Source organism: Lepisma saccharinum, chromosome 1, assembly GCF_977018435.1.
Source record: "Lepisma saccharinum chromosome 1, izLepSacc3.1, whole genome shotgun sequence".
Lineage (NCBI taxonomy): Eukaryota > Metazoa > Arthropoda > Insecta > Zygentoma > Lepismatidae > Lepisma > Lepisma saccharinum.
In genome coordinates this window covers 199,051,279-199,079,099 of record NC_139229.1, presented here as the reverse complement: position 1 = coordinate 199,079,099, position 27,821 = coordinate 199,051,279, and the positions used below count along the sequence as shown (strand labels likewise).

General features: G+C 37.4%; 2 protein-coding genes across 3 annotated transcripts in view; one reads left to right on the top strand and one right to left on the bottom strand.

The window, feature by feature from the left end:
- LOC145978154 (uncharacterized) overlaps positions 1 to 6,073 on the top strand; it is a 45,494-nt gene extending 39,421 nt beyond the window's left edge. Inside the window, exon 11 of the mRNA XM_083110596.1 lies at positions 3,742 to 6,073. Within this exon, the coding sequence (XP_082966722.1) occupies positions 3,742 to 3,965 (224 nt within the window). The 3' untranslated portion in view covers positions 3,966 to 6,073. The remainder of the gene's footprint in view (positions 1 to 3,741) is intronic.
- An 8,701-nt stretch (positions 6,074 to 14,774) lies between these two features.
- LOC145978143 (E3 ubiquitin-protein ligase goliath-like) overlaps positions 14,775 to 27,821 on the bottom strand; it is a 266,512-nt gene continuing 253,465 nt past the window's right edge. For both annotated transcript variants that reach the window (XM_083110587.1, XM_083110584.1), the window contains exons 8-9: positions 17,191 to 17,359; positions 14,775 to 15,755 (exon numbers count right to left, since the gene is read on the bottom strand). In XM_083110587.1, the coding sequence (XP_082966713.1) occupies positions 15,553 to 15,755; positions 17,191 to 17,359 (372 nt within the window). In that variant the 3' untranslated portion in view covers positions 14,775 to 15,552. The remainder of the gene's footprint in view (positions 15,756 to 17,190; positions 17,360 to 27,821) is intronic.

Here is a 27,821-nt window from a genome sequence, read left to right as displayed (position 1 = left end):
CATACAGTGCCACCGCTATTCGGGCGATTTCGTGCAGTTTGCAACTTCGTAACAAGTTTCAACATACAGGCGTGTTCCCCGAAGTTTGAACATGCAGGTGCGCTCCCCATCAAGTGGAATGCTGGCGTAGGTATTGTTGTAGGCCTATTGTCTATCTATCAGCGTGTTCGAAATGGGCAAGGTGAAGGAACTTAGTTCCGATCTGAAGGATGTTATTATAAATTTGGCCCTCAGAGGTTATTCATTAAGAAAAATTGGACAAACAATCAATAAATCACACTCCACAGTTCAATACATAGTAAACAAATTTAGAGAGGAAGGTTCAACACAGAATGTGCCGAGAAAACCAAAAGAGAGACGGTTGAATAAACGTGATGAACGCTTTATTTTAAAAGAGTGCGAGAAAACCCCCGACTAAGTGTTCCTCAGTTACGACCATTAGTAGAAAATGTTGCTGGCAAGATGATGTCCGATCAAACTGTCCGACGTGCCTTGTGGAAGCATGGATATCATGGCAGAATACCACGAAAGAGGCCATATGTAAATAAGGTGAATCGCAGGAATAGACTTTCATTCGCAAAAGAGCACATCCACAAGGACCAGGAATTTTGGGATAGTGTCATATGGTCAGACGAGTCCAAGATTAATATATACGGGTCAGATGGGATAAATAGGGTCTGGAGAAAATCAAATAAAGACAATGATCACATTAACACAGTTCCAACAGTTAAACACGGTGGTGGGTCATTAATGATTTGGGGCTGCATGTCGTCCAAAGGTGTTGGTACCATCCAGTTTATTCATGGTATCATGGATGCATATGTCTATTTGGACACATTGAAGAACAATGTAAAGCAGAGTGCCCAAAAAATGGACATGCCGCCTATCTACAGATTCCAACAAGACAATGACAGTAAGCATAAGGCGCGAGTTAACATGAATTGGCTAATATGGAATGTGCCCAAACTACTACAAACACCAGCTCAAAGTCCAGACTTAAATACCATTGAGCATTTACGGGCAATTTTGAAAAGGCGAGTCCATAAAGCAGGTGCCAAGTCCAAACAAGAGTTGAAAACTGTTGTGCAAGCCGAGTGGAATAAAATAAGCTCTGAAACATGTCGGAAACTGGTTAATTCTATGAAGAACAGGTGTCAAGCAGTAATTAAAGCCAAAGGATACGCATCAAAGTATTAGAACTGTCCGTTAATTTGCTCTGAATGTACTTTTTCTTTTATATTATTAAGTGTACGAATAGAAAAGTTGTACAAAAAATGGCATGTTTCTCTTTCAGTTTCATTTAATTTATTATTGTCATTGGTTATACAGAATTTGGGTAAGATTTTATGTTCCTAATGATATTAGTTATTGAATTGTAAAGAAACATTTTCAAAAGAGTGTATTTCCTTTCAGATATTAAAGCATTTTCTTTTAAAATCCGTGTGTACGAATAAGAATGTTACAGACTGTAGATAAAGTTTACAGAAGTCTTACACCGAACTAACCAGAAATGCCAAAATCTTGACTGAAAAAATAGTTTAGCTTCTCATTTTACTCGACCACTAATCAACATTTTTTGGTGTTACCGAGATTAAAGAAAATTTAGAACCCATTCCATCTGTAAATCATTTTTTCATAAGAGAGCCATGGTAGTCTAGTTCATAGGGCATCTGACTGCTGTGCGGGAGACCCGGGTTCAGTGATCTAAGGTCAGATTTTTCTGGCATTGTGCCTGCATAAAGTGGCTCTGGGGCTCACCCAGCCTCAAATCAATGGGTACCTGGGGGTATAAAGGCAGCCGGAGCATGCTGATCACATTGCCTCCAAAATGGCCAAGATCGAGAATGTGTGGGACCCTATTTCCACATCCACCAAATGTGCCTTCATGACATGGTGCTGTATGCATGGGGAACAAAAAGAAAATAATCAATCAACTTATAAACTCCATAAAAATAAAATCTAAAGCTGGCAGATAAACTTTTCTGATAATAACGGCAGATGTTCTACTGATTTCGTGTGAAATTACAAATGTTTCATGAAGTGTGGAATTAGGAAATTACAGTTAGGTTTTGATTTGGAAAAGAAACTTCATATTTTAAACATGTACTTTACAAAACCAGAGAATATGATTTACATGCTTGCATTCATAAAAATAACAAAATAGCAGAATTGTGAACAAACCTATAGGTTATTTATAGGAAATGTATTGGTGAAATTGTCAGCAATTTTAATGATACCAGGTGGTGTAAAAGTCAGTTTACCCATACACAAATTCAAGTTTATACACAAAAGTCAAGTATACATACAAAATACAAGTAGATACACAAAATTCCAGTTTCAGTGGTTTTGTTCAAAGTGTCCTCCATTATTTGCAAAGATTGTGTGCAATGATCAACAACAGAATTGCAGATACAATGCAGTAAACTTGTATCATTGTTGATGACATGAAACGCATTGATAATTTTGTCTTTCAGTGCATCCAAATCTGCTGGTGTTGATGAGTATACCATATCCTTAACAATTCCCCACAAAGCAAATCACAAGAACGTGCAGGCCAATCAATGGTACCATGGCGTCCACTCTTCAAACATCATCATCATTAAATAAAAAAATAAAATTCATAGCAACCAAAACTAGAAGCCAGATGAATTAACTTACAAATACAAACTTATTCATCATAACCATAGTAACAATATTCCATAAGTGGTTTGTTTTTAAAACCTATATTTTAGTTCTGATATGTATTCGAAGTATTCAACCATTTTGTTCAAAAAGTGGAATCTTTCCGTTCTTGGTCTCACCGGTTCATATATACATACATACATGTATAAAATAATTTGACCACGCTACGAAGTCAGAGGTACTACCTAGTAAGGCATGGACATTTCACTGTGTTTGTGTCACTTCATCCATTTCATCACTTCTTCATTCATCTTTGTTGTCGTACTTACCCGTAGAGGCACAAAAGCAACGTAAAATAACTAAAATAGAAATAGATTTTGGGGTGAGATAAAATACAGCCATCTAAAGATAGTAATGTAGTAAAAGTAATAATAATTATGTTCTAGCACAATTGAGTAGCGTTTGGCATAATGGACATTTCCACTTTGACATGAAAAACGTTTTAAATCCATTCATTTTACAGATAATGACACAAACATGAGATGAGCAAAATATCGATATTTGTTTTGGTTCTCGAGAAACAGCACTTTTCACGGCTGAGTGGAGTTCCACTCTACCTCTCCCCTCCATTTTTAAGTAAGATGAGCAGGAAACATGTTTTTGAGCAGGCCGCTGGAGGTTCCATAGCAATAGTTTATTAAGGAATTCTCCTGAGAAATCAATAGGCCTGGCAACACTGATGTTGGCCTCCCTGAATGTTCCTTCCCCCTGTCCTTTCCCACACCTGCCGCAGGTTTTTTTGCTTGTGGTTCCTCTATACAACAAGCCAGAGACTCAACTGTCGATAAAAAAAATAATGAGTGCACTGTTGCCAGTGTCACACGACAATGTTACCAACTGTATACCTAAAAAATATTACTTACCACAAGAAGCACATACACTATTGTAATACTATTATAATGTGCTTTTTGGGTAAACTGACTTGCACCACCCTGTATATGAGCATGCCTTATATTTTCCTATTCTGATAACCAATGAAGGTAGTATTTGTTTCAATGCAGAAAATATGAAATATTGTAATCAATACATCTGTACTGCATCTTTAAATCCATATTTCAGGAGCAATTTACATATATTATATTGAGACTGCAAAGGACTTGCTGAAGTTGGATTTCAACAATTTTCTCTGGAGCCATAATGTAGCATCAACCACCATTATTGACCTTGATGTCAGTGAGACTGAAGATGGACCGTGTTTGGCTGTTGCAACATGTTCTAGCATATATTATGTAGCAATATTACAACCAGTAACTCAGCTGGTTGGAGCCAAAGAAGCTCTGTGAAGAAATATTGTAGGCCTCTCCTTTCAAGGACAAAACTAGCACACAGGGAAAAATCACGAAACACATCAAATTGTTGATGAAAACTTTGTTTATGCTGTAGCATTAATCAATATGCTATGTTAGATAACGTGTGAAGTATGTGACGTGTAGTCTAAGCAAGCGAGTGAGATTATCAGTGCTATATTCGTTATTAGCGCTGTGCAAGAGTGAAAAATCTGCTTGAACGATTTTTCATTAAAAAAGAGAAAAATTGTAGACATTAACATGTTATGTACAGAATAATATGGTTCTACTATAAGAGTATGAACTTACGAATGGAGATTTGTATTAAGTTTATGAAAGCACATATATGTATGTATATGCGACCTTACGATAACTTTGTGTGTCCTTGAATATTTATGGAGTTTGATATACGATTGTCGGCATTGTGATATTAAATATTTGCTTCATGTCAAATGCCATTAACACAATTAGACAATTTCATGAAGCTGTTTTGAGAGCATGCCCTATTAAGAGTTTCAAGTCAAAGTTTGTTGGAATTTCACTGATAGAGATGCAGCAGGTGTGAATCTTGATGGCAAAGCTGAAATGATTACATCCGTGTTGTATAGATATATATTATATGAGGGCATTTATCAGTATTTCTAGGACTGATGCTTCCAATTCGTTCTTTAGAAGATTGATCTTCCATGTAGCATTTTTGTAAATTTCAGAGTTAAAGCTGCAGTGTTTTCTCGTTGTTGCATCTCAACAAAATGGCAGTTTCTTGTGCATATTACTAGTTTGGAAACCTTGTAGCTGAGAATGTACAGTGGAACCCCGATATTATGTTCCCGGATTTTACATTTCCTGCATTATACATTCATTCTTCATTGAGCAAAATATAGAATTTTCCCAAATTTTACATTTTTCCGCATTTGAAATGTTTTCACCTTGATCCCCTGAGAAATGTGAAATTGGGATACCACTGTGTATAGTCATGGGAAAAAAAATACTTCCCCCATAGATCCTTTTTACCAGTAGTATATGGGGAAAGTACAGTGGAACCTCGATTTTACATTTTTCAGGGGACCAAGCTGAAAAAACCTAAAATGCAGGAAACTGTAAAACCGAGAAAAGTTTTATAATCTCTTGCTATTTTGGGACTATCAAAATTGAATGAATAATGACGGAAAATATAAAATCTGGGAACGTAAGATTGGGATTCTACTGTATTTCTTTCAGCGACTCTACACTAATGCAATTCCAATTTATGCATATTGTTTTCTTAAGAAAAATTCAATTGTATCAACCAGTTGTTATCTACGGTCACAGCATCAACTAAAACTGAACAGAATATTTTCCATTGCCATGGTAGATTTGGTCTTGATATTTTCCAAACATCTTTCGTTTAAAGATAAATATTTCATAATGTGTTGTCAGGATAATGTAGTGTGTTAACAGACTTTATACATATGAAAATAGTTGTCCTACATCCCTCAAATGCTTGCTTCTCATTTTTTTTTTTTTGCAAGTTTTAACCATAATCTCTATTAAATGTTCCTATCACATACTGATGAAAATGTTTGGACATAAATCAAGATTATATACTGATTCAGTAGATTCTCTTTTTATTTGTGTTATTTATCTTGTTATATTGCTGCCACTATTGTTTTTCAAACACAAATACTGCCCTCAAAATATTTCTTTGGCACATTTGTGAATAGCCTTTAGATCTGTCTCTGAATTTGCTTTTTGTGCAATATTGTAAAAATTTATAAGCTAAAAATTAATTTTACTTGTAATTTTAATTTCAGTCTATTTTTTTTAATACCAAAGCATCGAGCCAAATATTAATGAACGATTTAGTCCTTCCATTTTCATGCAAGATGCACAAGATTAGTGTTCAATGTACAGTATGTCAAACCTAAGGTATATAATTTTTTTATTATTGTATATTTGTATTTTTATGTGCCTGAGTAACAACTAAAGTTACGTTCAACAGTATATCTTTGATATGAATATATGTTTATGTAACATTCCTTGTAAGTGCAGCTCTTCACTAGTATGTTTCTGCCTTGTACAAAGAAAATTCATTTGATACACATGAGATTTGTGTCTATGTTGTTTGTAGTTTTCATTGAATAAAAAGCTATAGATATTTTTAACAATTTATTCTTTTGTGTTAATCCATGTTATTTGGTTAGGATGTCTCTTATAAGCAGACACTTCCAACTTCATTAACTTTTAGAGGACGGAGTTTCATGCACATTTATATTCTTTCCGAACAGGGCTTTTCAAGCATGCACTTCTCAAACTTGCCGTGATGTATAGCCACCAGTGGCGTAAATAACAGCCCTGCAACCCCCACCGTGCGGGGGGCGCACGAGCTTTGGGGGCACATTAAGAATTATAGATTAAGAAAGACCGAAAGTTCACAAAGTTTTATTTTTGTCGTTAAAATATATTTCCAACCAAACATATTTTTTTATGTGCCTCAATTGCAAACATAAAATGTTAATCACTAGAAAAGTAGAAAGCAGATTAGAAGAAAACCTTCATTACCTGAATATTTTAACCTCAGATTATACGCTAGCACTAAAACCGGACAGAAAATAGATGTATTTTGGTTATGCTACTCCTCTATTTTGAATGCTGTTTATTGTGTTGGTTGGTTTATTGTGTTTATTAGTTGTTTGCCAATAGGTTCGATAAACACTTAATGATGCATGGTGTAAAGGTAAAATTAATGATTGGATAGGTTTAAGTAAAAAAAAAAAATTAAAGAACACGAAATGTGCTGAATTCATTTCAATTCATGTATGTCATATAGTGCCTGGAAAAATCGTAAAGATGTTCAAACAATGTTACAACCAGGTCTGGATAAGTGGCACGAAATCATTAAAATAATTTTAGCTGTAATAATATTATTCACCTGTAGTTTGGCTCTCAGGGGACATCAACATCATAGACTTCTTAAAACTCGTGTATTTTCATATATGATTTTTTAGTTTGTCTCTTGTCCCAACTCTTTCCCTGGTGGCAAGAGTACAAACTTGCTGTCTCTATCGTGGCGGGAAATTTAAACAAAATGAACCTAAAAGACATATTTTTTCTTTTTGTTTGGCAACAGCAACAATGATGAAATCTTTAGTTATACAAAGTGTAAATATCAGTAGAGGATCAATGAAAGCATATATTTATAATGTAATAGTTTTAGCATCTTAGTTGCAATGTGTGTATTATGCACTGGGGGTAAGATCACAGTATCTTTACTATCACTTTCGTCTGATCCATTGGAAGATATTACATCTTGAATTTCATCAAGTTCGGGAATATAGATTTCATTTTCACTTTCTTCATCTGCAAAAATTTAATTCACTACTCTTTCAAAATCCTGCAACTAGATCGCCTGATTTCCCTTTTGAGACACCATTCTTCTTTTCTTTGGTCTGCCGCAAACACATGAAGCTCTGGAACACAATAACAATGGGGATAAAAATAGACTTGAACCTCACAAAACCGTGACCTTAAACATTTCCAAGGTCAAGAGCGATCTTCCCTCTTCCCCCAACACTTGCGAAAGATTTCGGAATCACGTGTTCAGCTGCTAGGCGGCAGGATAGCTCCGATGAAGCTCATGTGTCTGGGCATGAATTCTTACCAGTTTTTACATTCATTCAAATTGCATGCAAGTATTTTCATATACTTTCATTTGATATCAATGTAGGCATGAATAAAATATTTTAGAGAAGAGCTTTTTTTAAAAAATGAGTACGACTGAAAGTTGCAGGGGGGGGGGGGGAGGGGTCGCAGAGCATGTTAGTTACACCTCAAAAAGAACTGTCAGAGAGAATTGTGGTAATGCTGCATCTAATCTGATAATGCCGTGCTACGCAATGCAGTCGTGGATAGTGAGAAAACATGTCTGAGGCCTCCCACCCACACCTGCTACCTGCTTTCAAGTGAACATGATGCAAACAAGACCTTGAATGTTCATGATTGACACAACCAACAGGAGGAAGGGGGGGTGTTTAGATTCACTGATATTAACAGAGAAGCATGGACCCCCCTTCGATAGCCGAAGGCATTGGGTAGTCGATTTTTGATCTTGCCACCAAAGTTCCAGGGTTCAATTCACAGCCTGCACATGATGGATGTTTTTTGTGAATGTCCCTTCGTCAATTTCATCTAATTATTATCCATCCTGATCGTCATGTTAGCCAGTAGTGGTAGAAAAGTGACTTTATATAACCAAAAATACACATCTACATTAGTGATGCTGTTGCAGATATGTTCACATATATAAATTTCATGTTGCGTGTGGCCACCCGTGAATGTGTTCTGATTTTATTTCATACGTGCCGGCAACAATACATCAAATATACAAGTTCATCAAGTTTTTTTTTACCTGAAAACAACTACATGCAGATCTATTAATCGTGACTGATCTACAGTTTAATACAGGATAATTTCACTGTAATGTCACTATACTAGGAAAAGCGGTGCGGTTTTACAAATGCACCACAGGGCATTAATCTCTGTATATCTGTGGGAGTTAGTATTTTTATGTGATAGTGACAAATGTGTCTACCTGGTGTTTTTGCGTTCACTCACACATGCAATCTCTTAGATGAGTTAAGTGTCAGTTCGAAAACAGCATTTGACGTGTTGATCTTGTTAGTAAAAATATGTTGCCACTATTACAACTAATGTAGGGGAATTAGAGCCAAATAAAGACATCTGAAAACAAATGGACAACGTAATGCATTGCAAAGCCAGAGGTCCCGGGTTTGAACCCTGGTCAGATATGAATATTTTGTCATTTCATCAATTCACCCTTTCTCATCGCAAGATTAACATAGGAGATAGAAAAGCAACATATAAAATAACGAAAACCTTTGCTGCCTTAGTTCTCTCTTCACGATCTTGTCATCAAAGGTTCCAGGTTTGAGTCTCGGCTTGGACATGGATGTGTCAATTGGGAGTGCCCTTTCACAAATCTCACCCAACAATCCTTCATTTTCATCCTTACGACTAGGCAAGAGTGACAGAGAGAAGCAACGTTAAATAAGAAAAATGCCAGTTTCTGGAGAGATTGAAAACATCTCAAAGCCTGATCCAAGGGAAATAGTAGTAGTGTGTGTCTGCAAATTTTAAATATACTGCTGGACAAAAAAAAAACCGGACACCTTAATATTTGACATCTGAACTGCAATTACTTATGAATTACGCTCTCAGTTAAGTATTGAACATTCATTATTGAACATTTACCATAGTTTTTCCGTTTATTATTTATCTATTTATTTATTTATTTACTTGTATTTACTTTTGGAACACCTAGTAGGCTCAAAATTAATTTGATGCAATTTTGTTTTTAATTTATTGATTTTCAATTCCTGTTGATGTTATTTTGTTCAATGTCTAGAGCGCCATGAATTTTGGTTCATAGTAACCATAGTAACAGATATTATTGACATTGTCATTGCTGGTATTTTTCTTGCAAGTGTATTGTAAGTTTGCTAGCTTGAAAATGAGACGTGAAGAGGTAGTAAAAGCAGTAGCTCTTCGCGATGATGGTCGTTGTGTACACTATATTGCTAGGGTGCTAAATATAGCACAAAGTACTATCCATGAAGCTCTCGGACGGTATGATGCAACTGGTTCCTATGGTAGAAGACCGGGTTCTGGTCAGAAACAATGCACACCAGCACGGGAAGATCGTTTAATGCGTATCATAGTCTTAAGAGACCATCGTAAGACTTCAAATATTGTGGTGCAGCGTTTGAGAAATATTTGTAGAGCTGTGGTTTCTTCACGAACAGTTCGTAGAAGACTGAATGAAAGTGGTTTATCATCTTGGAGGCCGGCTACAGGTCCCAGGTTGTTAGCACGTCACCGGAAGCGAAGACTGGAATTTGCTACAAAACACTTACATTGGAATGTGGAGCAGTGGGAAAAGGTTTTATTCTCCGATGAGTTAAAATTCAACCTACATTCATCAGACAGGCATGAACATATGTATAGAAGACCTAATGAGCGTTATGCGCAATGTTGTTTCGTTGAAATATCACCCTTTGGAGGCGGTGGTGTCATGATCGGGGAGGTATCTCTTTACAAGGACGTACAGAGTTGGTTCTTGTAGAGAATGGGGCAATGGCAGCTTGCAGGTATATAGGGATATATGCAGGTATACAGAATGTGTGGCAGATCATGTAGTACCATGCACCATTCATAGACCCGGACTTTGTTTTTATGCATGACAATGCGCGTCCTTACATTGCGAATATTGTCACTGAGTATTTGGACGAAGTTGCGATTATGCAATTAGAATGGCCACCACAAAGTCCGGACCTAAATCCGATAGAGCACGTCTGGGATCAACTGAAACGACATATCAGAAACCACGCAATAGTTCCAGAAACAATTGAAGAGCTAAGACGTGCTATTCAAGAAGAATGGGAGCAATTGGACCAAGAAGTGATTGCCAACGTTATTCGAAGTATGCCACGGCGCTTACAAGCTGTAATTGATGGCAGTGGAGGTAACACCCGCTACCAGACAGCTTATATACCCCACCAGTACCAGTTAACAATATTAAAAAAAATATTAAGATTTCCTTTTCTCTTTTTTTTTTGGTAGTTTTCTGTAACTGTCGTTTTTGTTCTAATTTATCTTATTAACAATAAATTTTAATTTGCCTTCTGTTGAATATATTCAGGTTTTCTTATTTCCAATAATTTCTGCAACCTTTAGTTAGCCTTGGAATCAGAATTTATGCGTTATCACAAAAAATGCAAGTGTCCAGTATGGCTTTATCCTGAAATTGGGGGAGGGTGAATATTTTAGAGGTTTGGAAATGGTAGAGGTGCTTTGCTTTGGGTAGGAAAATGTATCCTATACACACACATACTTCTTTGCTTATAATTTGTGCATCAGTTTGCACATGTTAAGAGTTCCTCACTAGTTACATGATGTACAGATGAAAGTCATTTGCCTAATCAAATTAATACGAATATATATATTTTGCCAGCCTTTGGAGTGGTAAGGATAAAGTGCTACAAGGACCCAGGTTAGAACCTTAGACAAACATTAATGTATCTTCAAAACAAATCAAACTGAAAACGACTGCCAGTTTCCCTCCCACAATCCTACCTAGAGGTGTGGAGATCTTCAACCGGTAATGGGGTGACGTGGAGTCAGCATATCAAACCCTCAGCCATTATAAGAGATTTCCCACACAGGGTTACGCTATTCACTTGTAGCACCCCAGTTTCCTTCTGAGTTGCCATGGGTCCTATACACAGGCCGAGAACCCAGGCAGAATCAAACCCATGCCATCCTGAAGAGTCTAAAGCACAGTGCCTTAGACCGCACAGCCACGGAGGAGAACTGTTGGAAATTTTAGGCTCTCTTTTTTTCAGAAATATAAGAAGGTAATGAATGATTGATTTAGTTTATTTTACGCTAAATAAAAAAAAAATCAAAGTTAGTTATTTACGTTGGGTTGCATTATAATCCATTATTAGGGTTAGTAATTTTAAAATGTCATAGAGAAGAAAGGAGAGAAGACCTAATGAACTGGATTGGAGGACTTAAGATAAACAGAATGGAAGAGACTATTAGAGAAAGTTGAAAGGATGAGGAAAAGGAAGGAGGAAAGAAGAATGAACAAGGAAGGGAGAGAAGAAGACCAGGGGAGGAGGAATCCATCTACATCCAAAAAGGCAGGAGGGGTGGGGGAATGATAAATAGGTAGTTCCAGACTCTTGCTAATCTTGACTTTTCAGTGATTGAGACCCATTAGTCAAGAGGCGATATGCATGTAATTCCTTTAGAGAAATCGTCCAAGATAAACATGTGTTTTTGTGAGGCTAGTCACCCTGCTATGTGTATATATACATTCTATTTGCATATTTCACCATTTTAGTTTAGTTCTTCCTCCGAGGGTAGAAACGTTACATGTAAAGTGTTTTTTTTTTAAAAATCTTAATAAACTGCCTTGGTCAGCAACTTTATGGTCTTCCTCTCATGGCCAGACAGACAGTCTGATTGAGCTAACATATGTTGTGTTCAGTTAGTATTCACTTGGTCTATTGGTCCACAAAAAAACAACTCTAAACCGTATCCCAAAATGATTATCAGGGTTTCAAGTAGTTGGTATATTGAAACAGACGAAGGTGAATGTTTATATACAGTACATGTACGATAAGAATGGCTGTGGAAGTATGCTACCCTATCATTTGTTTCCAATCTGTCACTGGCGACTCATGCAGAAGTCCTTTTGTATCATTGAATTTGCAAGGAGTGGTTCTGTTGTTTCAGTTCAGTGAGCTTTTTGATGGTGATTTGGAAGTGATCCTCCATCTGGTAACAACATTCATCGATGGTTTAACGAGTTTCAAACGACTGGATGTGTCTGCGAAGGGAAGAGTTCTGGACGTCCAAGTGTGTTGAACGAAAGCGTCTAGAAGCATTGGGCTACCGGATGGATATGTGCAGTATCACGAAATTTGCTCACATTGAATATTTATAGACCAGCGACAGCTGAACCTCACCCAATTCAATTCAATAAGGTACACTGTAAACTTCTTGAGTTGTTGTTTACTCCCATGTAAGTAAAATTAAACAACTATGAAACCCTGATAATCATTTTGGGACATGCTGTATTTATAGCTCTGGTAGTTAACAAGATACCCACAGTTGACGTGATTGGTGCATAAAAGTCCAATTTTTTTACCACCTTTGCTGCTTAGTACCCTACAATTTCGTATTTTTATTGGTACCAGGTGATCATGAATGGCAAAGTTTAATTGCTTTGAGACAGATTATTCCATTGTATTTGAGGATTATTATCGTTATTACTTCTCGAAATATTGATTTGACTGATTACTGCCTATGGTGGGGGTGCAATCAGCATTATGGTGGGGGTGCAATCAGCATTAAGGTGAGACGCTACAAAAGTTTTCCTCAAGATTGCTGCCAGTACCTACAGTGTAATGTAGACAACCACTTCACTTGAGATAATTTTGAGAAAATGAGCAAAATAAGTTTCGCCTATGTTTATGCAGGCAAAGACTAAACTTGTTTCCTCAAAATTACCTAAAGCGGAGTAATTATCGGAATTGGTCAAGGTATCGGTTTCGGCAAATGATGGTAACATCTCAGCCCTAGTTTAGATATTTACTGTAGAGAACCGTGTGGTATATGAGAATTATAGTTATATTTATACGAGGGTGAGTCAAAAATTATCTACACATTTCACCTTTAGGTTGGCCACACTGTCCACAGCTCTCGCATGCTGATAAGTGGTACTCTTGTGGTTACATGGCTGAGGTTTCATATTATTCGCTCCATTTTTCTTCCTTTTGTAACAGGTTTTTGTTGCTGGTAATGTGCACCAAGGGAAAACAGAGATCAGTAATCTGAAGCTTGTCCTGGAGAATTTCGCACACAGAACCATGACTAACAGTGGCGTGCCCGGAACTTTCAAAAGGGAAGGGGGTTATGTACACTTTTTTTTAGTAGTGGGTCCTCATTTTGCCATCTTATCCTGCATTTGACATTATTTTTGTTTAAGAATACTGGGCTAAAGGGGAGGGGTTATAACCCCAACCAACCCTCCCTCCCTCAGGCATGTCAATGATGACCAATTTGCAGAGAACATGCATGCCACCTCATCGGCTGCCACCCTGTGACCCATCTGTTCATCAGAATCATCTCTTGAGCTTGTTGAATCTTCCCATCAGTGGTGGAGGTTGATGGGCGTCCTGCTCCCGCTTCGTGCTTCCAGTTTGTTCGGTCATTTTTAAACCTCTTGATCCACTCATATACACTTTTTGCAGTAGAGCACTGTCCCTGTATTGTCCTGAAAGCCTAAGGTGAAAATCAGCCCCTGACACACCTTCGGAGCAGACAAATGGATCACTGATCTCTGTTCTGCGTTGGTGCACACTGCCAGCAGAGCAGCCATGTTTACTCTGTTACAAAAGAAAGAAAAATGGAGCGATTAATATGAAACCTCGGCCACGTAACCACAACAGTACCACCTTTCAGCATGCGAGCTCTGAAGGCAGTGTGGCCAACCTAAAGAAAGTTATGGTTAAAGTGTGGATAATTTTTGACTTCCCCTCGTATTAATAATAAAATAGCAGAATTTTGCATTAAGTTACATGCTATTTATAACATTATAGGGAATTTTACTGATACATGATCAACCGATCCTGATAGAGTACCAATCAATCTAACTACTGGGTGTCCCATAAGTCTGGAACCATAGGTATTGTTCATATTACCTTTTTTTCTGTTACAGGTAAACCATGGCACTGGCTAAGGAGGAGCGAATGTAAGTTATTTTGCTGGTGGGAACTGTGAACACATTCTTGGACTGTGTTGTACAATAATAAGTTCCTAACATGAACTTGTTTTGTTTTCGTATCGTTCCAGACTTAATGGGACAACCAGTATAATGATTAAGAAATTATTACTACCTACTGACTGGCAGCATCAGTCGCACATGCCTCAACAGAGGTGGGCAATCATCCAAACAGTTACGGACATGCTGACCATACGTCATACTTGTAGGTTTCCATCACCAGGTTACGCTACTTATTTGTAGCTCCCCAATTTCCTTACAATTGTGGATGGCCACTGGTTCCATATATTGGCCACAATCTTAGGAGAAAAGTTGTTATGCTTCCTCCAGGAGACTTGAACCCGCGTGTACAAGTCTCCCGTAGCTTGAGCCCAAAGCCTGATGCCTTAGACCACATGACCACGGTGTGCGACAATATGATTTATCTAGGTAAAACAATTAGTTGTATCTGTTTTCTCATTTCATGTATTAATGAAGAAGGTAAAGTTACATTTTTTTATCTTAGAAATGCACAATGACAAATAAATAATTTGAAACAGTTAATCGTCACAGGAATTGAAGGAACTGGAAAATATAAAATTTCCTGAGCAAAAACAGATAAAACATTTATGAAAATTAAAAATACTGTAAAAGCATGTGATGAATTGGAGCAATATTTAAATGTAACAATTACTTTACTTAAGAAAGTTCATTTAAGACATCTAAAAAATCAACTAGCTTTTCTCGTAAATATCAGTATCATCAATTGTTACATACATATTTTAAAATTAGGTAATAACAATCACTTTAGAAGTTCATAGTTACTGTACAATAGGTCATTCTAAAAAAGAATTTAACACTGACTAAAAAAAGTGAACTCACTTAAAAATTAAAAAAAGCAAATCTTATCACTCAAGAAAGCAGGCATATAGTAGCACACACACATACTTCGACACACACACATTTGTACAGTCACTCTTCATTTAATTCCTTCTACAGAAGCCCACTTATGCCACAATTTTTATATATATATATATTTGCTTCATAACTAACGCTATTGTTAGGAACGATATGTCAAAACAGACACTTATAAATGGGCACTTCAGTCTTTCAGTGAGGTCAATGACCAACATTTATATGAAGACCTTTCATTTCTTCCTTCTTTTATGGAAAAAGAAAAAGTGGGGCAACTTCATAAGGAGGGAATAACAATCACTTTCTTTTTACCAACAATTTCTACAAAACAAGCGTGATTCATAAGTTGCCGTCGTTGTCACTCGCATGAGCTCTCTCAGATGAAGAACTGACTGAATGAGACGCTGCCACTTGAGCCAGCCTATCAAATGGCGAAACTTCGACTAGTGTCCTTGTAATGTCACCACCTGTGGTACTTGACATTTTATCACAAGAATGAGGATCTGAAGAGGCAGCAGATGAATTCTGACTTTCCACTGCATCTAGAGGGGGAGAAATTGAGAGAGTTGTGCATTGTTACATACACACGTCCTTAAACATTTTAACAGTTTCTTTAAAATCACAGTACACACGTAAATGGAGCAGCACAGCTCAGTTACAAATATTGTAATATTATTGCGATATTATTCTTGTATGCATACTGCAACAAAAAATGTGTGTTTTATCACATATATCTTCACAAGTATAGCAATGACTATATACTGCACCATCATCGCATGCACTGGTGATCTGTTGAAGGTCCAGAATTTCTTCAGTTACTTTTGTTTTTGGTGAAAGCTTAATTATGAATTAATATTAATAAAATATTAGGTGTACAAATTAATTTTCGGCCTTTCTAAAAGAAAATGCTTAACTAACTCTCTAGCCTTCTTAAACCCGAAGGTTCATGGTTGCAGCAACACAGGCCTTCCATCTGTCCCTATACTGAGCAAGATCTATATACATACTATTTTCCATCCCTAGAGATTTCTTTAGGTCTGTCTCAACATTATCCCTCCATCTTCGTCTTGGCCTTCCTACTGGTCTCTCATCATCAGGTTTCCCAACAATAATCCTGTAAACTATTCTTTCCTCTCCCATTTGTATCACATGGCCTGCCCGCCTAAGTCTTCTTGATTTAATCATTCTCATAATATCTGGGCATGAATACAAATTATGTAGTTCTAAATTATGTAACCTTCTCCACTCACCTGTCTCCTCATCCCTTTTAGGTCCAAATATATAAATTAAAAGAAAATGCTTATTCATGAAAATATGATGATTATGATCAGCGTTTGATGATTATATCCCAGAAGTAGAGCATATTATATATGACTATATTATTATATTATATTATTATATACTATATTATTTTCTACTCTGAAGTCGAATTTGCATACTTTCGTTTTCAAGAAAATATTCTTGGATAATCATCAAATGCTGAAAGAAATACCCTCGCACCATGGTCATATTCATGGTGTCAAATATCTGGCCATAAGAGTCAAAATCTATTTTAGTGTTATGTGCTGATATTCATGAAATTGACAAATACAGGGTGATTCGTAAGTCGGTGAAACATTTTAGAAATTTAATACAGATAGATTCAACTGACACTGGAAATTCTGATGCTAATGTAACAATGTTCATTTGTTTAGTGTAATTGACTTCAAGTATTTTCTTTGGAAAATAAGCAAGTACTATTCTATATCCTTCCAACCATTGCAATTGTGTTGCAGTAATAATTTGAGTTTGGGTTCAAACTCAACAGATACACCCTCAAATGAGAGACGGGAAAGACTAATTTGACAATATGAAAAGTGTGTTACTATAAAATTAATTTATACTGAGAAACAACAATTCACATGCTTAGAACTATTATTTACTAAGGTCGACTTACAGCAATCCAATTCCCAATAAGATTTTACACAAACAACTTACCTTGTTTACTTAAGTTGCCACAGTCATGGTTAGATGACAACACAGTATTGGACGGAGGTGAGCTGATACCTGAACTTGTGAGAAAGATTTGTTCTGGTGCCAGCGTTGGAGTGAGTTCATTAGGAGAAGCTGCTCGGCTGTTTTGCTCCTCTGGAGGAAGCATGACAACCTGAAACATGGAGACCTTGAATAAATATTTCAACACAGACAGTTCCATTCTAATGAAACGTACGTCTCATATTGAAGTGGAAGTTAGGAGTTGCATTTCAAAAGTAAAGGCCAATTAATAAAATAATAATAAACCATGGTGCAACACCCATGAGGGCCAGGGCCGACCTCATTCTCACCTGCCGAGGAGGGAGGATATCCAACAAGTTACAGTGTGATGTGTGGCCAGCACGACGAACCCCCAATCATTGTTGTAGCTTTCCATGCTACTCATTTGTAACTCCCCAATCTCTTCATGATGATGAGTGGCCACCGGTCACACATAGAGGCTGAAATCTCGGGAGAAAAGTTGATACGCTTCCCTCAGGAGACTCGAACCTGTACACGTTCATAGCTGGAGCTCGTAGTTTGCACCGTAGACTTCATGGCCAGGGTGCAATACTTTCGCAGCCATCATCACTCACTGTAATGCGAAGGCAAACAACAGCAGATATGTTCCCAATATGGAATACTTCACAAGTGTGATCTGACCACTGTTGCCAGTTACATTTTAAAACTAAGCCTGCCTTACTTTTGAAATGCATCTTATATTAATTGGTCAAGTGTTTTAGTTAGTTGATAATTGTAACTTTGTAATTTGTCTGTATTACTGCTACTCTAACATATATGTAAACAGAATTCTAATAGAGAGGTATAAACAGTTCAATAACAACACTGAGAATCATGCCAATTCAGTACAGTGATATGTTTTTCTTTTTCTTACGTAATTTACAACTTACATATCTTGTCCATAATGGATATAGGACATAACATCAAATGTTTATGTTGTCAAGTTTTCAAGTGGCTCTGATGTTTCATGATGTTAAGACAAAATCAATCCACACACACACACACGCAAAGTTAAAAATTTTTACTACTTTTTAATGTTATATTCAAATTAAAGCTGTATATTAGTATATACATTAGTTAAGCAAAATAATTTTTATAATTTTGCAAATTTAGAAGTTATTTAGTATAATAATCCTGGATGCTGGGATAGAAAACTTTTCGATCCTGCTCCCCTAATGTTACAGACATGCATAAACTATGTGTGAATATGTATCTCTGAATGTGTGGGGCTATACAGTATAAAAAATGTGTATTATGTACATGTCTCCATACCCCATTACTATAAATCTGAGTCTGGGTATGCTTTCCTGAAGATGACATGAAAAAGTACGAGGGCTATTTTTTTTTTTAACCTCCAATGGCGCCGCCAGGTGGCCCTTGTCTCCCCTGCCACTACCACCACCACTGCCAAGGCCAACGCTTCAGTTCAAGCTGAAAGACGGGCGCGTACAAATGTCTGCTACAATCGACTCTCCTGCTGTGTTACTGGTTGACTTTATGGAGCCAGCGACCACAATCAATACAGCTGCATACGGTGAGACATTGCGCAGACTTCGCAGAGCCATCCAGAACAAATGGAGAGGCATGCAGTCTTCAGGCATAGGTTTCATTCATGAAATTGCCAGACAACATGTTGCTGCGTCAACCGAAGACCTTTTTTAATGATTCCACTGGGAAGTGTTTGTTCACCTCCCTACATCCCAGACCTGGCGCTGAGTGACTTCCACCTTTTCCCGGCGATGAAGAAGTGGTTGGGAGGATGACGCTTCCACACCAATGAGGAGCTTCGGGACACCGTACAGACCTGGCTCAACAGACAGGCGGCTTTTTTCTTTTGCAGAGGGTATTGGAAACTGGTGCATCGGTATGATAAATGTGTGAATCTTCTTGGTGATTTCTTGAAAAGTAGATGATACATGTACGTAACATTTGTCAATAAACCCATTTTGCTATTCACTGTGGTTTTGTTTCCATGCCCTATCGGAGGCTGAAAAAAAAATAGCCCTCGTAGTAAAAATTGTGAACTTTGTGTGTGTGGATTGATTTTTTCTATTTACATTTCTTCCAAGGCAACAACATGATATATCCGAGCCTCTTGAAAATTTGAGGTCATACGAGGGCTGCTGGAAAAGTTTCTGCAATCAATATGAAAAAAGACGTGAAATTCTGGGAATGGCTTTATTGTTTTTCAAAGTATTCATCCTTAAGATTGATACACTTTTGAATATGCTCAAACCAATTTTGAAAGCATTTTTTCCACTTTGAAGCTGATACCTCAGAAACAGGTGTTCGGAATGCATCAACAGCTGTTTCAGGCGACACAAATCGTTCACCACGCATCTTATTTTTCATGTGTGGGAACAAAAAGAAGTCCTTAGATGATAAATCAGTGAGTATGGACAATGAGTCATTAATTCGACACTTTTACTGGACAAAAAATCAACAGTTTGGTGTGCTGAGTCGGAACTGGCGTTGTCGTGGTGAAGAATAATGCGACGATTTATGTTTTTTTTATTCAATTCATTGTTGCCCTCTGGCAAACAAATTATTGTATACCACTCAGCATTTAAAGTCCTTCGATCTTCTAAAGCTATTGTTGCCACATATCCGATATAACCAAAGAAACTAGCAATAATTTGCTTGGCAGCAGTCCTTGAACACACAACTTTTGTTGGTTTCGGCTCACTTTGAAACACCCAAACATTGGATTGCTGTTTACTTTTGGATTCGTATGAATAGATCCAAGTTTCGTCCCCTGTAACGATGTAGTACATCAAATTTGACTTGGCTCGGTTGAAGTTTTTGAGCATTTCTTTACACCAATTTACACGAGCCTGTTTTTGTTTTTGAGCTTCGGTCAAGTTGTGTGGGATCCAACGGCTTGAAAGTTTCCGTACGTTCAGATGACCATGCAAAATCATATGTATTGCTTTCATGTTAATGTTCAAGGATACCTGAATCTCACGATATGTCACATGCCAATCTCTCTCAATCATTTCACGCACAGCTTCAACATTACTGGCAAGAACAGACGTGGATGGACGACCTTCACGAAATTAATCACTGAGAAATGTGCGACCACCCTGGTATTCGGAAAACCAATTGTACACAGTCCCATTGAATGATGCTTCATCCAAAGATAATTTAAACATAAAAAAGGTCTATTCCTCAGACTTTTATAATAGTGGAACACTAGCGCCACTGTTGGTGGTAGTTTGCAGAAACTTTTCCAGCAACCCTCGTAAAACATTTGATCTTTGTTAACATATTATCATCACACAATAACCTGATCACAAAAATATTTTTGAAACTCATGTTTGTAATATAGAACTTTCATGAATAAACAAACCTCTACATAAAATTAATACAGAAATTAACTTACCTACCATCACACATAAGCATTTTCTTGTTGCTAGCAAAATAGTGGATATCCACAATTAAACAAACAAGCAGTATACAAACACATAAGCATGCTTTTAAAAAATGCTAAACAACAATATACAGAAGCAAAATCTACAAAATATAGTGGTGACATATTGAAGTTAAATAGCAGCAGAATATGTACATTCCTGAGCATATTTTTTATCCAGAGAAAGCAATGATGAAATTATCACTTATTAGTATAATGAAAACATCTGCCAAGTATTTTAGAGGTTGATAAATAAATTACAGTAACAGAAATTCATACATTTTTTTAAAAAAAATGTTTCATGGATGAGGAATAGGTCTACTGAGAACTTCCCTTCCAGTGAAAAAAACATCAGTGAATTTTGTTATCTATAACTCCCTTTAATCTTGGAAACACATACATGTGTTTTTACATGTACAAATCCTTTGATAACCTTACCTGTCCAAAAAAGGCAACAAAATATCCATAATATTATAAAAATGTAGTTCACCTGCACAATTTGCTTAAAGTAATTTAGAAGTGCTTAAATTATCTGTATTTCAATCCAACAGTCACAATACACTAAGGCTATATGGCAGCTGAAATGGTTAAGTGAGTTAATTCACTACTCACACATGACAATTTTTTCTTCATAAAGATTTCACTCATTGTGTCAAACCATCACAAGTAAACACACATTTTATGGTGTAATTTCAATGGCATAATGCTGACACATTACGAAAAGTCACTAAAAGCATCAATTTAATTTCTTACACCAGATACCAGATGCATTGAAATTCACTGGAATTATTCAGCAATAAAATTAAACCGGCAAGAAGAAATATTCATAGTGCAGGTTAGCTTCGGCATTTTAGAGAATAATGAAACAAATGGTATAATTTAGACACTCTTTGATTAGTATAGCATTATTTAAATTCTCTGAAGTATAGGCTAATGTACCATTATTGTTTACTACTATGAAACACAATTGGCATCACTCAAGTTATTTGTAACAAAAGTTCAAGAGTCTTCAGCTACAAAATTTAAACAGTCATATGATCTTTCTCATAAATAGAGAAACAAAGAAAATAATAACAACAGCTGCCTGTTATTCACTTTACATTACAGGATGTCCATTGTAATAACTTCTGTGTCTAGTACCAGACCACCTACATTCTTTTTTATTGTCCCAACGGTGAGATGAGATATGCTGGAAACATTGATTGTAGTTTTTTATGTCCTTTTATTATCACGTTACATTGTTGTGTGTGCATGTTCATAAGAAAAGATACTTGCATTTTTGTTTCACAAAAAGCTTGCAAGGACATTAATGTAAGTACAGTCAATCACAAAAAAATAGCACCATTCTGTTTATGCTCCGCTATGAATTATGTGATCTTCTGGCAACTGGACGATATAGAAAACATATTTTTTTTTATTCCGAGCCTGTGACCCGGACAAGAGCAAGGGTGGAACCATGGTCGCATACAGGGTGGATAAAAATCACGATTTTTATTAAATCACGCTAAACATGCAATTTTTAAAAGTGGTGCTATTTTTTTTGTGACGGACTGTATGAATGTGTGTGTCTTTCCTTATTGCTTGAAATTGATTTCTATTGCACATTTAAAGTGTCTTATGGTGTCTTCATCCGGTAAATAAGGCCTCCCTGATGGTATAGTGATAACATCATCGCCTTGCAATCAAAGAGTCCCAGATTCAAAACCCAGAGGCACAGAGTGGTTCAGATCTCACTTTAAAATGTAGTTCCAGTCCAGATTAGCCTTTACGTGCATACAATTTTCTGCGATTTTCTGTTTCTCCAAATAAAAACATGCATTTTCTTAATTTTCTTAAGGACTTAAGACCAAATGCAGGACACATCTGGAGGTGGGATAGGAGATAGAACATCTGGTAACCCTATGACGGCGGGGGTGGGGGGGGGGGTAGTGAATATACCAGAATCAATATGTCTAAATGTATCTGTTTGGCAAGTATGTGGAAGATAATGTACTCTGAACAACTTACTCACTGTTTCAAGTAAAGTTTTGAAGTGCTTATGAACTTGAGCTGGAACAAGGAATAAGTTTTTGGAATAGATTATACCAATGTTGTAGATATATGTAATATATTCTTCTGGATTACTGATAGGGGATTCGACCCCTCTTTCCTCAAATTCCAGATCCCATGTTTTGTTCTACTTACATGTATTGTCAGGTGAATGAGAAAACCTTGCCCTTAAAAAAAATTTTCAAAATGAATAGCAGCAACTCCTTGAATGAATCTGAGAATTTGTAAGTCATATTTGGTTAGTATTTTTTTCCTTCCAAAACCACTAATTATATACAAAATATGTTTATTCTTGTGTAAAATATATACAAAAGATTGGTACTATGATACAAATGTACATTATGGTAACACAGCATCACAGAAGTGTATTAATCACAAACATGACTCAGCTGCAAATATGTACAAATTGTGTTATTTTGTTTTGCACGAAAACTCTGTACACACAATAAGGCAGTTTGCATTCTGCATAAAGAAGAAATGGCACATGCTACATTCAAAGAACACAGAAGCATTACTCTAACTACACACATTCAAAATAACAAGCATGTGGAAATAATGCTCAGAGCAACTATATATTTTTTTTTCAATGCATTCCACCATATTCTTTTAACTACACACCAAACTTGTTACCTCTTCACTTACCATTAAGAGCCCTTTGAAAACTTTTCAATTATTAGTAAGGGATGGCCCAATATGGATACAGACCTATAATTTACCGATACTGATATTCTATCAATATGGTGTTAAATTAGAAATGTTGTGATGAAGAATAACATTTGTGTTAAGCCCACATCAGTTCAGATAGACTAATTGAGACTGGACCTACAGTATATAAGTGGGATCTGAACCACTGTGCAATGTACCTTCACCGGGGACAGAACCTAGAAGCCCTTGATTACAAGTTGATGGCACTACCACAATGTTATTAGGGAGGCCCAATGTGTGATAGCAACACATTAGGCCATAAACACAACAAAGCCTTTTCAAATGTTATATAACATAGCACACTTGTGCTCTTCGAGGTTAGTGACACTTCGTACTATTATTAGTTTTATCATGATGTGATGCAGCATGCAGGTGCATCGAGTACAATGCATGAAAACTCCCATGTACCAGAATTTGGAATTCATGCAGCTAACATATTCATTATGAAACAGTTTTCAAATTATCCCTAATGAAATGAATCTCCCAATATATCTTGGAAGCTCCCGGTGAAGAATAGAGATATTCTTGCATATTATTTAACAAACAAGTTCTGGAAAAATTTTATAGCTTTTGAGACAGTGGAACTCACTTTACATTATCCCCCCTTATATTGGATTGATACATAAGTTTGTAGCATTTGTGTTTGGTATGGCAACACTGCGGTGTTAGGAGTTTGTTTATTGTTTTTACGGTCATCATTTGGAGTGGCATTGTTATACTTGTGAATACACATTGAATTTTGCAGTTTTGAAGGAAGACTTATTTGTGGGCCAAAGAACATCAAGTGTCAAGTGTAAAAAAGCGAACAACACTTCCTACATATTCTTCTGTTTGGGTTTAACAGAGGAGGAAATGCAGCGGATACAGCTGAAAACATTTGTGCTTTGTACGGGGAGAATGCCAACAGTAAAGCTTAGAGCAGGGAAAGAAAATGGGTTTGTCATTTCAAAGAGAACAAGCAATTTTGACTTGAGTGATTCTCCATGTTCAGGAAGACCATCGGGCTTTAATTAAGGCAGTTAAAACTCTTTAATCAACGATGATCCACGTCAGTAGAGCCGAGAATTAGCAACCATCGTGCGACATTTGCATTCTACGGGTAAGGTTCAGGATACCGCAAGCTTTAAGGGAAAACAACACAAATCAGCGAGTAGGCCAGGAACGCTGCATCAAGTGCTGCTCCAACACGATAATACATGCCCACACTTCGCTAACATGACAAAAGCTGCTATCGAAGAGCTTTGCTTGGGAGGCTATTACCAGGCGCGGCTCGTGCATTATTTACCCGGGGGTTCACTGAAGTCATGTGACATATATTCAGTTTCCGCAAAATAAACTTCCTTCGCCTAACAAAAGGATGGGGGGCGGGCTTAAAAGATTTGTCCAGAATTTTTTTTATATGGGAGTATAAGGTTTTGTATTAGGGGTGTGCGAATAAATTTAGGGCTGAAACTACAATAAATTGTGCCTTTATGAAAAAGTTGAGTTTTGTTGGAATGGACGTCCTCAAGTAGGGGCAAGTAATATATTTTTTCCTCAGGAGGAGCAAAAAACACTCCTTCAGTCTGAAGTTACTGCAACGCTTTTATAATAATTACCAAAAATTACTGTGACTGAAATTAAATTATATGCGTGTAATATATAATTTTTGGTTTACATTCAATTTCCATGGGGGGCTGCCCCCTTTTCCCCTTCCGGACGTCCATGCCGACTAATCAGAACTGGTCCTACATTTATTAAAGGGAAATGGCAACTAATGGCATGTGCATACTAGAAATCGAACCTGAGACCCTTTCATTGATACAAGATAGCTTTGTTCAAATTTGGTGCTGGTCGACCAGCACACGCTTTTTTTCAGTGGACAAGGAAGTTTGTTTACGTTAATTACGTGCATTTCTATCGGTCATTTCTTACCTGCGCGGACTGCAACGCCTACACTGCATCATGTGACATAACCTAGGTAAAGTCCATCCCTCGCTTCACTCGCAGCATCACTTAATACTTTCCAACAAGTATCCAAGCACTTCAAAAACTAACAAACTTGAGACGATTGACACCGAGCGACAGCGAGTCACGTCTTCGCGCCATTCTTTCTCTTTCGCGAACCCGAAGTGTTTCCACCTTTAAGGAAAAACCTCTGAATGCATGCACGAGCTATTTTGGTAATGTATCTCCTTTATTTTAATTCATCGCATCTAATTCCAGCTTTTATTTGTTTCCACTCATCCAGCTCTGCCACAATTTTGCATTTATTCCAAGAAGTTCAGTACAAAAATGATACAAAGAGAATATTGAATATGTAATGTGTGCGCTTCAAACTTGAACCGCACACAGCAACACTGGAAGGGAGGAAGCAGCGAGATCGGAGCCTTGTCCCGCGCCTTCTGCGAGAGAACGAACTTCGCATGACCGTTGGGTTGAACATAGGTTCTGCAAATCTCATCTTCCATGTATTTTGTCCTATACCCTCCTCGAGCTTCTGCTCCCGCACGAAGCTTTCACAATGGCAAGAGCTGTCCTGTGGGGGTTCAACTGAGGGTCTGTATCAGGGCGGCCGAATCGCGGTTTCTTCTTCTCAGCAAAAGAGTTCACCGTATTACGGGCACAAATACATGACTTATTGTGTAGAATTTTTAGCGAAATAATGTGAAAATGTAAAGACATTGTTTATTGTTCATTCTCGAGGTGATTATCGTATATTACTGGGGGTTCACTGATCCTGTGCGCTATAGGGCCAACCGCGCCTGGCTATTACACATCCATCTTACTTCCCTGATCTTGCACCCTCAGATTTCCACCTTTTCAGCTCTCAATCCACCAATCTTCAAGGAAACTCCTTTGGTAACAAAAATGCTATTCAAACTTGGCTTGACAAAGTCTTTGACCCCAAATCAGCTGATTTCCTCACGCATGGAATCGAAAAATTGTCCCAGCGCTGGTAGACAGTAACAGACAATGAAGGAAAATACAATACTGATTAATTTTTGTACTTTGTTCATCTCAAATGATTATCAGGTAAAAGATTTTTGGCACGGTGAAAAAAAAACCCTACGAACTTATGCATCAACCTAGGGATGTGACGAAGCTGAAAATTTACCGATGCCAATGTACTCACCGATAATTTTTGGAACAGTTACCGATATTTAACCCTTAGTACGCCGCGCGGTCTGACGAAAGTAAGCCCAGTGTCGCCGAGGCTTTGAGCGGGAAATTTGAATTCATATACATAATGGAGAAAAATCGTAATAACTCTGGCACTATGGGACCAATCTACTTCGGATAACTTTTGTTTTGCAGGTAATACATCGGTGCATGCAACCATGTAAAATATTGATGCCCCAACCGCGGGGGGATTATGGGCGGGGGCTGCATCCCCCGAATTTCAATGAAAAAATCATAAAAATGTGGAGTTTGCCCCCTCTTCTCCAGCTACTTTGGGGAGAAAACCTGAACTTTTGCTTTTTTCGTTCGCACTTGCATCTTGTGTAGCTACTGTGAATCTATTTCTTCCCTGTTGATTCGGCTCTTTGTGGAAATATGTCCGGAAGGAAACGATCGTGCCTTAGGGAAATCGATGAGCTGTTATATTATACGAACTGTTTATGGTGAGGCCTCTCCTAACAGAGGAGGGAAGGGAGCCTTTGCAATCGTTTGTTTTGTCTCTACTTCTGGATAGACTCACGCTTCTGGCATCTGGCTATCGTCAAGCTTCATTGCATTTCTAACATAGAGGCGACAGAAAGCTGACACCGTCAAACCTCATCCAATCCCCTCTCTCCTTGCCCCCCCCCCCCCCCGCCACTACTTCAGCTGGATCACCAGGTCTAAACACAAAGAAGAATGTGTGCCTTATCAGTACTAAATCACAGCGTTGGAAGCTTGGAGGAAAACAGCATCGTAAATACCAAGCATTTATTGTGTCTGTCAACTGACGAGAGCCAACACGTGAGCCCAAGCCCAAACACGTGACATATTCCGAGAAAGGAGGGGGGAGAGTTGGAATTTTCGTAAACACGATTGCAAAACATGTTCCCCAACGAACTGTCAGTGTTTCAACCTCAATATACAAATATAAGTGTGGCAAACCCACGATAATTGTATCTAAAGCTGTTTGTAACATATGTGTTACAGCGGCTACTAGGGACATACTTTTTTTGTAACATATGTGTTACGGGGGCGGACTAAGGGTTAACCAATTTTCTAATTCGGTGTCCTATTCGGAACATCCTATATATTCTCAAGAGATGCAAATGTACATTTGCATCTAAAAAAAAAGTGGTTATGTGAACCTTTAAGATGAACATAGATTCTCAAGAGATTTAACATTAGTACACAAGCAGTTCTTTGAAATGCAAAACGAATTCCTGTTCTTAATGTTGTAAATTTAATGCTGGCAGATTCAACTTCAGAA